General features: G+C 34.9%; 1 protein-coding gene across 7 annotated transcripts in view; it reads right to left on the bottom strand.

The window, feature by feature from the left end:
- The window catches only part of DDHD1 (DDHD domain containing 1), a 150,532-nt gene that overhangs the window by 30,913 nt on the left and 102,217 nt on the right, over positions 1-17,402 (bottom strand). For all 7 annotated transcript variants that reach the window (XM_074213324.1, XM_074213325.1, XM_074213327.1 and 4 more), the window contains 2 exons: positions 9,476-9,738; positions 9,183-9,258 (listed from right to left, as the gene is read on the bottom strand). In XM_074213324.1, coding sequence (XP_074069425.1) covers positions 9,183-9,258; positions 9,476-9,738 — 339 coding nt within the window. The remainder of the gene's footprint in view (positions 1-9,182; positions 9,259-9,475; positions 9,739-17,402) is intronic.

Below are 17,402 nucleotides of genomic sequence, written 5' to 3'. Positions count from 1 at the left end.
AATAAGTGAAGATACTCAGTAATTTCAATCTTTCTTGGCATTTCCCTTCTTTAGGAATGGAATGTAAACTGCTCTTTTCCAATCTGGTGGACATAGTTGTGTTTTCTGATTTTTTTGGCATATTAAGTTCAGCACTTTAACTGCATCATCTTTGAGGGTTTTAAATAGCTCATTCCATCACCTCCACTATCCTTATTATTAGCAATGATTCCTAAGGCCCACTGACTTCATTCCCCAGAGGGCATGGCTTTAGATCAGAAACCACATCATCATAGTTATCACTGATTGAAATCTTTCTTGTGTAGTTCTTTTGAGTATTCTTTATACCTCTTTTTATTCTCTTTTGCTTCTGTAACATCCCTACCATCTTTTAGCCTTTTATTATACCCATTTTTTGGTATGAAAGAATCTCTTGAAATTTCTAAATATCTTCCAGAGATTTTACTTTCCCATTCTATTGTTTTCTTCTATTTCTTTGCATTGCTTATTTAAGAAAAACCTTGATCTTTCTCCTTGATGTTCTTTGGAATTCTGTATTCAATTGGTTTCTCCTTTCTCTTTTGCTTTCTTTTTTTTTTTTAACTATTAGTAAAGTCTCATTAGACTGCCATTTTGCTTTCTTGCTCTTCTTCTTTGGAATGCTTTTAGTTGCTGGTTCCTGTATAATACTGAAAATCTCTGTCCATAGTTCTTACACATTATATCTACCAGATCTAATCCCTTAAATCTATTTATCACCTCTATTTCATATTCATAAGGGTCACTTAGGTCATACATAAGTGCTCTGATGGCTTTCCCTTCTTTCTTCAATTTAAATCTGAATTTTGCAAATTTTATGGCTCATGATTTGACCAGCTCTAAGTCTTGTTTTAACTCGAGTTTCTCTACCTCTGCCTGCAAAGTACATAATTAAGATTACTACATTCACTATCTGGTAATGTAAAGTCACTTTGTGGATCGTTGAAAGAGCGCTTCTATGAGCAGCAAGTTATCTTGACAAAACTCATGAGACTTAGTAGTCTCTGCCCTGCTTCATTTTATATTCCAAGAGCAAACATGCCTATTATTCCAATTATCTTTTGATTTCCTTCTTTATCATTCCAGTCTTCCAAACATGATACAGTTGAACTAAAGAAGTTATCCTGAGAAAGATAGTCTAGTAAGGCTCCAGAAAAGAAGAAAAATGTAGAAGTTCATGACTCTCTGCTCAGGGATACTGAGAGAACAATGACAAAATAATAATAATAGTAGTTACTATTTATATAGTCCTTTTTTTTTAAGGTTTTTGCAAGGCAAACGGGGTTAAGTGGCTTGCCCAAGGCCACACAGCTAGGTAATTATTAAGTGTCTGAGACTGGATTTGAACCTAGGTACTCCTGACTCCAGGGCTGGTGCTTTATCCACTATGCCACCTAGTTGCCCTATATAGTCCTTTAAAGTGAAAAATAACAGTATTCACAACAACTATAGGAAGTAAGTGCAATTACTATTCCCATTTTACAGATGAAGCAATTCAGAGTGAAAGTGGTTAAATGATTTTTCCCAGTTAACACAATTAATAATTAAGTGTCTGAGTTTAGATTTGAACTCAAAACTTCCTGATTGCAGATCTAGCACCCAGCCCCAAAACAACAGACATAGGCAACTAGGTGATAGAGAATGCTGGGCCTGGAGTCAGGAAGACCAAAGTTCAAATCTGAGATAGGCATACTAAATTCTTCATGTTAAGTTAATCCAGGAGGGATGGAAGAAGGTCAAGAATGAAATTTTGAAAAACAATGGGAAATAGTTTCAATGAGGAGGAAAAATAGGTTATAAAATATCAATGTGCATTCACCAATTAACTAAAAAAAGAAATGCATAAAAGATGGAAGTAGGGGCAAGTAATAGCATGACATGTATGGTCCTGTAAAAAGTGTGTGAGGAATAGTAAAGTGCAGAATAAACTGAGGTGGTCCAGAACAGCTAAGGAAAACAATAAGTTTTCTGTTTTTTTTTCTTTTTTAAAGAATGAAATATTAAGAGAAAACCAAAGAAGGGAAAGAATCTTTATTGGGGTGAATAGGAACATGATAACTTGGTAACTGAAGAAGCAGAATTGCCTCAAATATAATTTTGTTTTCTCTGAAATGGGAAAATGATCTTCACAATGAAATAATAGATCAAAAATGTCTTATAAGCTAGTTGATACCCAAGGATGAACTACTTCCTTGGGTTATGGGGAGAAAAAAATAAACAAAAAAAACAATCCAGCAGATATAATTGTTAAGCCAATGTCAGTGATATCAGTAATTTATAGAAACAGAACAATTTTCAAAAAGAAAGAAAAGAATTTTCTGGAAAAATTCAAGAAAAAAACATTAAAGACATAGTTGGCAAATACCTAGAAAGAAAAGTAAAAGAACCACAGCCAGATCATATGACTAACTTTATTTTCCTGGAAGAATGAGGAAAGTACTGTGGATATAATTTACACAATTTCTCACAAAATTTCTAATCAAGTATTTCATACTATTCCTTTTTTCTTTTTATTTTTTCAAGACAATGGGGTTATGTGACTTAACTAGGGTCAAATAGCTAAGTATATATTCAGTGTGTGAGGCCATATTTGAACTCAGGTCTTCCTGCCTCCAGAGTCTGTGCTTTTTCCCCTGTGTTACTGAGCTGTCCCTCATATTATTCTTATAGAAGAAAAATGGATATATAAGGATTAGATAATAATACAATCAGATGAATTCACAACTAATTAATGGTTAGAGTGGATGCTTCAATGTCAAAGTGGCAGGAGGGGCCTAGAGTGCTTGGCTCTGTGCTATTAAACATTCCTTTAAATCAATGATTTAGTTAAAGGCATGTATGCTATATTTATCAAACTTATAAATGATACAAAGCTGGAAGACATAGCTAATTCAATGAATAGTAGAATCAGAATTCAAAATCAAGATTCTGACAAACTACTGCACTGTGCTAAATCTAATAAAATGAAGAGTCTTATAATTGTATTTGATAAGGATAAAAATAGGCATAGGCAAACAGCAATTATTCCAAAAAGATTTGGGAGTTTTAGTGGACTATAAGTATAGCTAAAAGTATAATGTGATCTTCATTTTCATTAATGAGTAGAGAAAGACAGCTTTCTGAATAGGAGACTGACCGTGTCATTGTATGCTTTGGACTTTATATTGGAATAATACTTTCAGTTCAGTTCAGGTACCATGGATTAGAGATACCAATAAATTGGAAAGTGTTCTGAAGAAGAGAACCAGAATGGTGAAGAGTTTTAAGTCCATGGCATTTGAGAACTGACTGAACAGAATTGTCTGGTTTACCCTGGAGAAAATAAGAAATGAATAGATATCTTGATAGCTATCTTCAAGTCTGTCAAGAGGAGTAGGAGCTAGACTTGTTCTATTTGGCTCTAGAAAGCAAAACCTGGAGCAATAAGCGGAAGTTGAAAAAGGTAAATTTAGACATGAAGTCAGGAAAAATTCCTAACAATTAAGGTTTTCCAAAAGTGTAATGGACTGACTTGAGAGGCAGTTCTTATTCCATGGAGGAAAGACTCAGTCAAATTAAGACCTGTTGAAGATGTTAAAAAGGCCAAGGTATTTTATTACATCCAGGGCTATCTTCAGTCACCCTGACCCACCCACATCTGGCAACTGCATCCAGATGACTCTGGAAGAGAAATTGAGGCTAATAACTTGCACAGTGTTCCCTCACTTAAATCCAATTCACTTCCTCTTTCAGAAGAAAGAACAAACAAAAGTATGTTATAATGAAGTTTCCTTTTGTGGCTTGATTAGATTTGATGACTGAATTTCCTTCCACCTCTCAAATTCTGTGATTTAGTAACATAAAGCTAGTATTTGGTAGAGCTAAAACTATAACCTAGATTTTCTGATTCCATATTCAAATGCTTTCTTCATTAACATTAGATAGTAATCTTCCAAAAGAGGAGTTAAAAATATTTCTATATAATAAAGAATCTGAGCAACTCATAACACTGAGATTCTCTTGTAGTGTTTTTCTTTTAAATTTTTATTGTACATTGTTTTAACATTAATCTTCACTTTTAATAAAGTGTATTCTATTTCTCTACCCAGTAAGGCACGCCTTGGAAAAAAAGAATAAAAAGGGGGGAGTAACATTCAGTAAAGCCAAGCTATACATCAACTAAGATAAGATATTGTAAGGAAGAAAGAATGATACATTTTTTGAGTTCTTCTTTGGCCCAATTTCAATTATTGTAACTACACAGCATTCAGTTTCTTTTTGTTTGATTTTTTCCCTTTCATTTCCCATTGCTACCATTATGTGAATTTGCTGTCTAGGTTTCTGATTAACTAATTTTTGTCAGTTTATTTAAGTTTTTCTTGTTACTTTGGATTCTTCACTCATCATTTTTAATCAGACTGTAATATTCTATTAAATTCACACAATTTATTTAGCCATTCAACAAAGTACAGGCATCTACTTTGTTGGTAAGTCTATGATACTAAATAAGTGCTGCTTTCTTTGTTGTTTATAATCTCTTTGAGAGCTATGCCTAACAATTAGATCCCTGATGTTGAGATCAAGATTTCTCAGCTAATATTCATACCAAAGAAGCCTGAAGTCCATATTTTTGCATATGCTTTTTAACTAACACATGTATCTTTCAGCAAATTCTGCAAAAAGCTTGCTACACTAAACAAAATCAACTTCTAAATCATTCATTTTAAATTACAGGTTACATCACAGGTGCCCATTATATTTGAAAGATCCAGTATTATATTTAAATTTGACTTTACACATAACTTTTGACAGCACAGAAAAAGCAAACTGGACTAGGAATTAAAAAAACAGCTTTATCACTTACTAGTCATAGGAACTTGGGTATGTCAAGTGTTTGAATTTTATTTCCTAAGCTATAAAATGAGTATTATCTTGGCCTAACTCATGGGGTTCTTGTTTTTTTTTTAGGTTTTTGCAAGGCAAATGGGGTTAAGTGGCTTGCCCAAGGCCACACAGCTAGGTAATTATTAAGTGTCTGAGACTGGATTTGAACCCAGGTACTCCTGACTCCAAGGCTGGTGCTTTATCCACTACACCACCTAGCCTCCCCATCTCATGGTGTTATTGTAAAAAAATGATTGAGATAACATTTGTGATAAGTGATAGGTAAACTATAAGTCATTTATTATATAAGTGTGAATATAAAAGTAGGGAGAATTTTAAATTTTATGTACAAATAGTTTTCTACATGCTTCATGAGAGTAAACTAAAAATGAACTGAGTTGACTATTAGCCCTTGGGGAGCTAGGATGTGATAATTAGGGGGAAGGAAGGCTCTCTTATTCCAAGAAGGACTGAAAGGATTAAGAAAAATCATCAAAATCCCCCAAAATAATAGAGATGTGATGTATATGCATTAAGAAAAATCATCAAAATCCCCCAAAATAATAGAGATGTGATGTATATGCTATTCAGGAGTATATTATCCCTTATAAGAAATGTCTACATATAGGCAGTTAAGTGGAGAAATCTGCTTCTAGGTTTCTGCTTCTATTCAAGTGACAAAAAGGTCTTACCCCTAGGGAAGCTTCTGTCTTCTGGCAGAACTGTCTGGAAGTACCAATGTTAAAATAATGAGGAGGCATGCATGTCTGAGCATTGGAAGAAAATGTTACTTGAGGAAATGGTGGCAGCATGATGTAAAGGAAATAACAATGGCTTAGAATCAAGAGGACCTGAGATCAAATCCCTAGTTCTGCTACTGAAAACTATAAAATTTAGGTTAAATGACTTGCTCAATCTTGACCATAGCTTCTTCAGTTATAAATTGAGGAAGGAGACTACATGAATCTCTAATGTTTCTTCTATTTCTAAATCCTAAGATTCTATAATACAAGGAAAGAATGGTCACTAAACCAGCCTTCCTGTCAATAGCTTATAGAGATGCTCAAGGTGAAAAGAAATTTCATGTTTGGGCCTAAGTGTCATTGGTATAGAATTGCAGCCTTGTGATGCAAAGCTATATGCTATTTAATATAAAGGATATGTCATTTCTTTTAAAATAACATGTTAAATATCAAGAATTCCCTATTATTCTCAGGATTTTATAAACTAGATTTTGGAAAAAAATGAAATCCACATTTGAAACAATGAGGTATATGCTTAGAGAACTCTGATGAATAGTATTTTCTTTTAGATCATTTCCATCTTTCTTCTTTTACTTGTGATTTTTCTACAACTGTAAAATTTCACTCAATTTGTTTTATTTAGAATCCTAAATCATTAATGATATACAGATTTTTGTAAAAACTTATACAAAGCAAAGTAGTCATATTGTAGAAAAAGGGAAAATCAGGGAGAACTAAGTTTAAGTCCCACCTCTGTATGTAAATAGCTGTCCATCTAACTGAATTGGAATAATCTGGAAAAATGTGTCTTTTTAACCATTTTGTTTTTCTCATGTAAATGATCAGTCAAACATCTACAAGGCCATATTTTGTTGAAGAAGTTTAGAAATGATTTGGGCTTGATGCAACATGCAAAAATGTTATTTGCAAACAGGAGCATCAAGTGAACCTCAACATTAACAGGAAATTATTTTTCATCTTTATGCAGGAAATTTTTCTATGACAATGAGAAACATATGCCTATTGTGAAAATAAATGTTATATACTTCAACTGATATATATAATTGGGTAGGAGAAAGAAGTTGCTTTTGTTTTTACATAATTTTAGGTATTTTGAATGATTTTAATGTAGAATGGTAGATACTTTGGAAAAGGAAGTCTATAAGGCAACATTTTGCTCCACTTAATCAAAAACTTTTCTGTAATTAACAATAAGCACAGGATCCAGTCTGTGGTTGTATAATTTTACAAGCATTTCAGTTTGTTATTAGTGCTCTTGTATGACTTTGTTTAGCTGAGTCTCCTATCACGTTTTTGTGAAACTGGTGTTTACCACAGAAATAATCTGTTTAATATGAACATTTTCATCACTTTTGTCACATGGCATTTGGAAAGAAGATAACGGAGAGGCCTGTGGTGTATAAGTACTGGCAAAATCACTAATCAATGAAGAATTTTCAAGAAAAAGAGGAGTAAAAGACATAATCAATGAAAATATATGATAAACTTAAAAAAAGATGGGATGGTCATATGTAGAAGGATGACAGGGTTGATATCTAGGAGTGCTCCACTGGTATCCTTGCAATGTCAGGGGAATATAAAAAAGTCTCTAAAAGGTTGGGGTAGAATTTCTCTGATAAATTTTGAGGAGGAAGAAAGTCATATAAGATGAGAAGGAAGGAAGGTTGCAATCTTTATTGCTGGAAGAAACCATCAAATTAATGAAATTACAGATCCATTTAAATACACCAACTTTTAAAATTAGTTATGCTTGAATTGTTTCAGTTCCAGGGGATATATTTTTCTTATTTTTATATTCTTATAGCTTTGTATTAATTTTTATTTTTGATCTAACAAGTTAGTAGTCTGACCACAAACAGAATACTAATTTAGGAATGATTCTATCAGTAACAAGATATTTCCCATCAGTTAATAAACAATAAATTTTGTTTTTTTAGGGGATGCTGTTAAGAGCTTCTCTGCTCAAAAAAGTATTTATCATATAAGTTTATGAAACTGAGTTGTCTATAGTCTCTTTTTTTTAATAGATATACATTCTCCAATATATTTTTCACTATTCTCATCCATTCCCCACTTTTGGACTGAAGCTACCTATTATCAAAGTCTCTGTTGACTATATTTGACAAGTCATTATCAGACTTTTCATGAAATCATATCCTTTCCATTCTCTGCAATTGATACTGTTGTATGTTGTTGTCGTATTATATACAGTGGCCTTTTGGCAAGTACTTATGAGCATTGCATTATGAGATAGCCAGATGTTTCTCAAAATAATGTTCTTGTGTTAAGGTACACAATAAAAACAACTCTCTCAACTCCTTCATTTGCCTCTTCAAGAAGAAACTGTGGATCATCTCTTTAGCTGTGAATTTCCCTTATTTTGTTATGGATTCAGTCATAAGAGAGAATGTCAAGACTGGTAAGATTTATTTCTTCCTGTAGTATGTCCATTTGTTGGATATCACAAAAATATCAAAGTTCAAAGTAAGAGATGAACTAAAAAAAAGATGTGATTCTTAACATCTTCTGTCCTTCCTTCCTGCAGAAGAATTCCTGAGGACCACTTTATATTTTTCTTTATTTCAATTTGCCATGGCTAAAGAATTCATCATGGAGGTAGGCTACTGATGATGAAAATTTCCTACTTAGGAAGGCTGTTCCTCAGAAAACAGACAGTCGGGGTGGCTGGGTGGTGCAGTGTATAGAGCACCGGCCCTAGGGTCAGGAGTACCTGAGTTCAAATCCTGCCTTAGACACTTAATAATTACCTAGCTGTGTGGCCTTGGGCAAGCCACTTAACCCCATTTGCCTTGCCAAAAAAAAAAAAAAAAAAAAAAAAAAAAAAAAAAAAAAAAAAAAGAAGAAAAGAAAAGAAAAGAAAAGAAAAAGAAAAAGAAAAGAAAATAGACAGTCTACTTCCAGGCTCATATTTATAACATTTCCAGCCTAGAAGAAATTTAAGGCAGGCAACAAGCTTTTTTTTAAGTAAACACTTTGTGCTAGATACAGTAAAGAAAATAGTATCTATGTAGGGGCATGGTGATGAAGTTCACAGAGTAAGAAGCAGGGCCAAGAAGGGAATGAAGGATGGTCCATCTAGACTCCGTCATCCCCCCATAAAGATGGAGGTTCCAGAAAGAACTCATCAAGTGGAAGAGGGATCAAGTAAAATTGAGTTCCAGGATAAGGAAGATCCAAGGATCTCCCATACACTGAAGGGGTATATAGGTAGAATACTGTCCTATAATTTTTTATCCCTTCCTACCCTATACACCTAGCATAATGGCATATAGTAGACACTCAAAAATAAAATTTGTTGAATGAAAAAAAATTAGTTTGCAGTGGGTAGAAATAGTCACAGAAACATTAACACTGACAAAATCAAAGGTCAGTGACTTTGCTATAAATAATCAATTTGAAGTAGAAATAACTATATTTAAAATGTTCTCATTTCTCAGTTGTAATTTTGTCAAATGTGAACTTACATTAAAAAACATACTAAAATGAAGAATACAAATTTTATATTTCTTTACATACCTTAAATTTTAAGGCAGGTGTTTGTGTTATAGTTGATGTCTTCAATCTTTGCAATTTTTTTTCTATTTCTTTTAACCTGTGAATTTAAAATATATTAAGTACATTCAAAAACTTTCATAAATTTAATACAATGATGTTATGTTTAAAATTAATGAACAAAATAGTCTGGAAGTAATATTCTATTTTTTAAATTTACTACTCTATAAAATTTCTTAACTTTAAATATGAGTGCTTAGCATAGACCCTGGAATATGGTAGCTGCTAAAGAAATGCTAATATTATTATAACTTTACCGCTGCTTAGTTAGATACAGTTCATTCAGGAGATGTTGTTCTTCATAACTCATCCATCGTTCATCAGGAATCTCACTTTCCTTCTGCATCAGCTGTTCATAAAGTCGAACAGGATTCCAGCCAGTCATTATGTCATAAGTAATTACACATCCTAATGAATGTGACACGATTGAGACTTTACCCCCCTTTTCTTCAAAGTCTGGATTCCGAGAACAGAATAGTGAATATAATCGATTCAACTCTTGCTGAAGACCTTTAACTAGCTGTTTGAAATAAGAAAGCAATCCTAAGTTAGTTTTAAGTTTTATTTTTAATCTCCTGTATAATAAAAAACAAACAAGAATCAAGAACATAATAATATGCCATCTAATCCCAGTCCAGTGACAATTACTTCCAACATAAATTTAATTCTAAGGATAGTTTTAAAAATTAAAAAGAAAAAATACTGTAATTAAGCCATCATTGTTTAACACTGTGATATCCTTTAATGCAAAGGAAAATAATAAAACTCAGCAATCAGAATAAGGCTAGCTGGAGTATTATGGTTTTTTTCCAAAATAATTTCATTTATGTTCTAGTAATAATTCCAAGGTGCTATTTGTTTACTGTCAGAAGGAAAATTGTCATATGTATACCTAATTATAATTTTCTACCCTGAAGTTTTAAATTCAATTTCGATTCAAACAATAACTAAATGCCTACTATATGCATGATGTTGTGACAATACAAAGTCAAAAGTGAAATTATCCTCCAAGAACTCATATTCTATTAAAGAAGCTTAAAATATACAATAAAATAAAAAACAAAAAACAAAAACAGATGTCAAAAGTAATGCATCTTAACAGAGTTATTTTTTGAGTTTGTAAAAAACTGTTATCATCAAAAATCCCTTACTGATTCAAAATTCTTATTCAAACTTATTAGATTTGTGGAGTATAAAAATAAAAAAAAAGTTATTTTAAAAAGCAAAATTTTTTTAATCAAAAGACTAACATTCATAGATATATGCTTTCTATATGCTGAGGATCTGTGATTTTTGGTTAATATTTTAGTATGGAGATATCAAATTTCCCAGTGTGCCTGAACAACTGGAATTAAATGTAACTGGAAAATATTTAGCAAAATAACTAATTAAATAAAAAAGTTTAGCAAAACGAGCAAATAACAAAGAAAAATGCTATTTTGTGGTTTTTCTCTTTTTCTCTTTGAGTTTTAAAGATGGTTTTCAAAGATTTCTATATCTAAAAATTCACCCTGCAACCAGCTTGTCTGAATTTAGCTAACAGATATGACCTGATACTTATACTCAAAATCTTAAGGGTAAGATTTGTCAGACCCTGAGTTCCACTGGCATAACTTTCAAAATCCAAGGTCAGTTATATGTCACAATGAAACAAAGGAAGAGCTTGTTGGAGTCATAAGGGAAGGGCTGGTCTAATTCACAGTAGCTTTGATATCTTCATATAATGGTATCTGAAGTTAGTAGGGGAAGTCCTTCTTTGTTGACAGAACTCACTTTCACCCATGGAAAAGTATAAAAAAAAATGCATGCAAATGCTTGGTTAATGTCTGGGATAAAAAAATCCTCACAATTATTTTTCTAATCCTATTTTGAAAGCAATGGACCTCTGAGATTATGTCTTTATCACAGTAGTCCTGAATTTCTGCTTGCATTCCCCAAACCTAACACTTGATTCCCCAACCCTAATATCCATTATTGATTTCGTGGGTATAAAAAAATTCAATAGGAAGGAAATTCCTCATCTAATATAGATCAGCAGCTTCTATAAATTATTGCCTTAAAAGAATTATTGGCATTGATGACTTTCTCAGAATGACACAGTCAGTATATGTTCAGAGGAGACTAAGTTTACATACCAATAAATTTTTCAGGAAGAGAAAGTTATTTTCTGACTAATTTTAGGATTATGGGAACACACCAAATGATTTCAACAACACCTCTCTTTCTACAAAATAACAGAACAGTAAAGGATAATTATCTCCACAACTCTATTAATTATCATTGACTCTAGGGCTTCTTTATGGTCACTAAGCAGTTTAGATTGAGAGATATTGTTTTTTTTTTCCAAAAAGAACTTTGTTGAACTTTGAGATAACTCATATTCACCAAAATGGAAAAATAATTAGAAATAATGAAATTCAATACTGGTGGGACATTTGTATGAGTATGTGCAAATGTACTGAATCTTACTGAATGGAGGACAACTCTAGTGGTAACCAGTAATCAATCAATAAACAAATAGTAAGTAGCTTTACTATATATCAGACACTGGAGACAAATAAAATAAATGAAATAATTCCTATAAAGCAAGATTAATATTCTAATGGAGGAGACAAATACAAATAAAAGAATTTATAGAATAAATATTAGTAAATACAAAGTAGTATTTACTTGAGAAGGAAGTTATTAAAATTTGAGGGGATCAGGAAAAATTGCATGTAGAAGGTAGTACTTGAGCTATCTTCAAGAAAAAAAATTCTATGATTAGGAAGAGCATTCCAGGTCAATGTAAAGGTATCAGGGTTAGAATATCATGTATTGAGAAACAGCAAGTCATTCAATTTGACTACATAATATGATGTGAGAGGGGAGAAAAGAACTGATAATAAAACTGGAAAGAAAGTTTGGGGCAAGAGGCATTTATATTTGATCCTAGAGGTAACAGAAAACTGTAGGAGAGTTACATGATAAGCTCTGTACTTAAGGGTTAGAATGCAAAATATATTGTAGAGGCTGAAAAAATAGAAAAATGTGCCAAGTGGGGAGTGTGCTAGAGGAAAGGAGAGTAAAAAGTTAAGAGAGATAATGCCAAGGTTATACAAGTCAGGGAGGAGAAGAAAAACAGTAGTACCTTTTAAAAGAAATATTGAAATGTGAGAGGGTTGGGAAGGAAAGATAATATTTTGGACATGTTTAGATGATGTTTCCAGATGTTATTTTGAAATTTTCAAATGGCAACTGCTAATGTAGAACTGAAACTCAAGGGAGTTCATGGGGCTAGACTATAATATATGTGAATTAAATGCATGGAAATGATAAGTTAAATCCATGGGAACTTATGAGGTTACCAAAGAGTGTATAGAGGAAGACAAAAAAGGTCTAAGACAGAACCTTTGATAACATTCACAGATGTGGAACATAATATGGATGATGAAACAGCAAAGGAGACTGAATAGGACTGATTAGACAGGAAAGAAGACATTCCGGAGAGAGTAGTCACAAAATTCCAGAGTAGAGACAACAATCTGGAGAATAAGGTAGTCAGTGATGACAAATAAAGCAGGTAAAGAAAGATGAAGGGGGCGGCTAGGTGGCACAGTGGATAAAGCACCGGCCCTGGAGTCAGGAGTACCTGGGTTCAAATATTAAAATATTTCTATAGTTGCACTTGAATTAGGGAATTAGGTCTCTCAAAAGGCTCATATTCCCCCCCTCATTCATTCATTCATTCATTCATTCATTCACTTATTTATTTTTGTTTTGTACAAATAATGTTTTTTTATACATTATTAAAATATTCTTGTTTAAGAGTAAACATAATGCCCCCCAAATATAGATCTGCATGAGAGATAAAGGGGAGAGAAAAAAATTAAAATAAAAAAAAGATAATAAAAATAATTGTAGGTATGGCCAGGTGGCGCAGTGGATGGAGCACTGGCCCTGGAGCCAGAAGCACCCAAGCCCAAATCCAGCTCCAGACACCCAACAATCACCCAGCTGTGTGACCCCATGCAAGCCACCCCAAACCCATTGCCCTGCAAAAACAAAAAAGACCCCAAATAAAATAAAAAGTAATAATAATAATAGTAGTATTAATAATAATAGTAGGAGTGGCTGGGTGGCAGACAAGAGCACTGGCCCTTGAGCCAGGAGCACCCAGGTCCAAAACTGGCCTCAGACACCCAACAATCACCCAGCTGTGAAGCCCCAGGCAGGCCACCCAGCCCCATCTGCTCTGAAACCTCCCCCCAAAATAACAACAACAACAACAATAATAAATGTGCTTCAGTCTGTGTTCTAACACCACCAACTCTGTCGTGGGTGGATCACACTCTTTATGATAAGCCCATCACAAAGGTTACTTCCATATTTTTCCACCATTGCCATTGCTGATCACAACTCCCTCCATTCGTACTTCTCCACTACCATGTACTATATTTTCTCCCTCCTTTCACTCTGTCTCTGCTGTAGGGTAGCTGAGTGGCACAGCAGACAGATCCCCGGCCCTGGGGCCAAGAGGTCCTGAGTCCACATACCACCCCTTAGGCTCAGCATCCACCTGGCCCTATGGTTCCTGACAGGCCATCCAATCCCAGCCCCTTGCAAGAAGTAAAAAAGAAAATGTGTTATATCTGACCACTCCCCCCCCCCCCCCATGGTCCATCCTCTTCTCTATCACTCACATCTCCCTGTTCCCCTTCTCTCTTACTCTAGATGCTATACCTCATTGAGTATATATGCTGTTTCCTCTCACAGCCACCTCTGATGAGAGCAAAGATTCCCTCATTCCCCCTTCCATATCATTGCAATAGCTTATTATGACAAAGAAAAATCTCATATGAAACATCTTAGCCTATTCCTCCTCTCCTTTTTCTTTCTCCCATTACATTTTCCTTTCATCCGTTGACTCCATTTTTATACCACAATATATCTTCAAATTCAGTTTTCTTCTGTGCTTCATCTATAAAAGCTCCTTCTACTCTAATAAATGAGGTTCATATAAGTATTATCAGTATCATTTTTCTATAGAGGATTACATGTAGTTCATCATCATTAAGTCCCTCATATTTTCCCCTTCTCCTCCACTCTCTATGCTTCACCTGAATCCTGTATTTGAAGATCAAATCTTCTGTTCAGCTCTGGCCATTCCAACAGGAACATTTGAAATTCCCCTGGTTCATTGAAAGTTCATCTTTTTTCCCTGGAAGAGGACATTCAGCCTTGCTGGGTAGTTGATTCTTGGCTGCATTCTAAGCTCTTTTGCCTTCTAGAATATTATATTCCAAGCCCTACAAGCTTTTAATGTAGTTGCTGCTAAGTCCTGTGTGATCCTGACTGCAGCTCCATGATATTTGAACTGTGTCCTTCTGGCTGCTTGTAATATTTTCTCTTTGACTTGGGAGTTCTGGAACTTGGCTATAATATTCCTGGGGGTTGGTTTTTTTTTTTTTTTTGAATCTCTTTCTCAGGGAAATTGGTGGATCCTCTCCATTTCTATTTTGCCCTCTAATTCTAGAACATCAGGGCAATTTTCCTGTAGTAATTCTTTGAAAATGATGTCAAGGCTCTTTTCCTGATCATGACTTTCAGGTATTCCAATAATGTTTAGATTATCCTTCCTAAATCTGTTTTCCATATCAGTTGTTTCTTCAATGAGATGTTTCACATTTTCTTCTAATTTTTCTTTCTTTTGGTTTTGAAGTATTGTATCCTGATTTCTTGTAAAATCAGGAACCTCCCTCCATTCCATTCTTTGTCAGAAGGATTTGTTTTCCTCAGAGAACTTTCTTATCTCTTTTTCCATCTGGCCAATTCTACTTTTTAAAGCATTCTTTTCCTCAATAACTTTTTTAGTTTTTTTTTTTTTGCAAGGCAAATGGGTTTAAGTGGCTTGCCCAAGACCACACAGCTAGGTAAATTATTAAGTGTCTGAGACTGGATTTGAACCCAGGTACTCCTGACTCCAGGACCGGTGCTTTATCCACTGCGCCACCTAGCTGCCCCTCCTCAATAACTTTTTCTTCAGCATTTTTTTTGGATCTTCTTGACTAAGCTGCTGGCTTTATTTTCATGTTTTTCCTGCATCTCTCTTATTTCTTTTCCCAGTTTTTCTTCTATCTCCCTCACTTGATTTTTCAGTCTTTTTTGAGCTCTATCATAGCCTGAACCCAATTTCTGTTTTTTCTTGGAGTCTTTAGATACAGGAGCTTGTACTTATCTTCAGATTGAGTGTTTTGATCCTTCTTGGGATCACAGGCAAAGTATTTCTCAATGGTGTTCCTCTTCTTTCTCTGCTTACTCATTTCTCCAGCCTGTGCCTGGTTTTGGGGTGCTTCCTGAGCTTTTGAGTATTAGTGGGACACCCCCCACAAGGATCTCCATGTGTGAGGCTCTGTATTCTCCCCTGGTTTGTGAATGACTGTAAGTGCAACCCTCTGCAATGGGGCTGAGGTGGGGGGTCCTTGCTGTTCTATGGGGGGCCTAGACTGCGATCAGGATCTGAATGTGGTCAGAGTCCTGTTCTAAGGACAGAGGACAGAGCTTGGCAGTCTCTCTCCACTCCCCTCCCTAGGCTCAGCACTCGTGCCCTGGTGGCTCTTGCTTACCAGCTTCTGCTTTGGGTTCCTGGATCTGAGCTGCCAGGGCCACATTGCTCCCTGTGTGCCCTGAGGGTTGGGCTTCACGTGCTCACTCTGGCAGAGGTACCCCCACTGAACCCCCAAGTTGTGCCTGGTGCTCCCCGGGGTGTAAGTCAGGAAACTGCCCTGGCTGCTGTGAGCCTCGGCTCCCAGTGCCCTGGGGCTGCCTCCCAGAGGCTGAAGTTACTTCGCTCTGCTGGACTGCCCCTCCAACCCTGTGGAGTGGAGCCTTTCTGCTCTTTTCCAGGTTACCGGGTTGGAGAACTGCCTCACTGGGTCCCTATGTGGGTTCTCTCTCTTGAAAATGTAGTTAGAGTCCTTAGTTTATAAGTTTTAAGCAAGAGCACCAAAGAGCCAATCCTCTCCTGTTTCCATCTTGGCCCTGCCTCCCTCAAAAGGCTCTTATTGACAAGTACTGTATACTTGCCTCCTGGGGATATAAGAAAGGTAAAAAGATATTCCCTGCTCTTGAGAAGCTCATAATCTAATGAGACAACATGCAAACATGCAGACCACAAACACAAAGTCCATCTACTTGGCTGCTAAAATGATCTTCAAATACAGGTCTAACCATGTCAAACTCCAACTTATATCTAGCAGTGACCTACTGCCTCCAGGATCAAGTACAAAATATTTTTGTTTAGTGTTCAAAGTCCTTCATAAATTTATCTTTCCATGCTTCCATTTCAGTCATCTTCTACCTCTCCCCCTTCCCCTCTCAATCCAATGACAACGACTTCCTTAGTGTTGTTCAACAAACAAGTCACTATCTCTTGGCTATTTTCTCTGGCTGCTCTTCTTCCTGCCTTCCCTGGCTTTGTTCAAGTCCTACCTGAAATTCTATTTTTTATAGGAAGATTTTCCTAGCCCCTCTTAATTCTACTATCTTCCTGCTTTAAATTATTTTATCTGATTGTTTCCTTCTCTACTTCCCTGTCTCTGTCCCCCATTACAATGTTAAGTTCCTTGAGGAACTATCTTTTTGCCTCATTTTATAAGTCCAGAGCTTAGCCCAGTGCTGCCTGAAAGGCAGTATAGTATAGTATAGTATAGTATAGTATAGTATAGTATAGTATAGTATAGTATAGTATAGTATAGTATAGTATAGTAAAAAGTGTTGGAAATCTAGGTTTAAATTCTGGCTCTGCTGTTTTACTGTGTGATCCCAGGCAAGGTACCATACTAAAGTTAACAAGAAATAGAACACTTATACTACTTATTTCACAGGTTGTTGTGATGTAAGTACTGTATATACTTGGAAAATATTATGTGACTTTTATAGAAAGGAAACAAATCTAGAAATTAAAATATACCTTTTAAGTCAAATCTCTTACTTTGGAAATATAAAATAAAGATCTAAGAGTTAAAGAAGGTGAGAGACATCCATTTTAATTCACACATACCCAAACAACAATAGAGAATTGGTCATCTAGTACTTCTTAAAATTCCTGAGGAAGGGGAAACTGCCTACTTTCCAATTCCATTTTTGAATAGTTGTAGATTAGGAAGTTTTTCCTCACATCAAACCAGAATTCAAGTAGCTTTC

This window comes from Macrotis lagotis, chromosome 1 (genome assembly GCF_037893015.1).
Source record: "Macrotis lagotis isolate mMagLag1 chromosome 1, bilby.v1.9.chrom.fasta, whole genome shotgun sequence".
Classification (NCBI taxonomy): Eukaryota; Metazoa; Chordata; class Mammalia; order Peramelemorphia; family Peramelidae; genus Macrotis; species Macrotis lagotis.
This window is presented reverse-complemented; position numbering and strand designations above follow the sequence as displayed.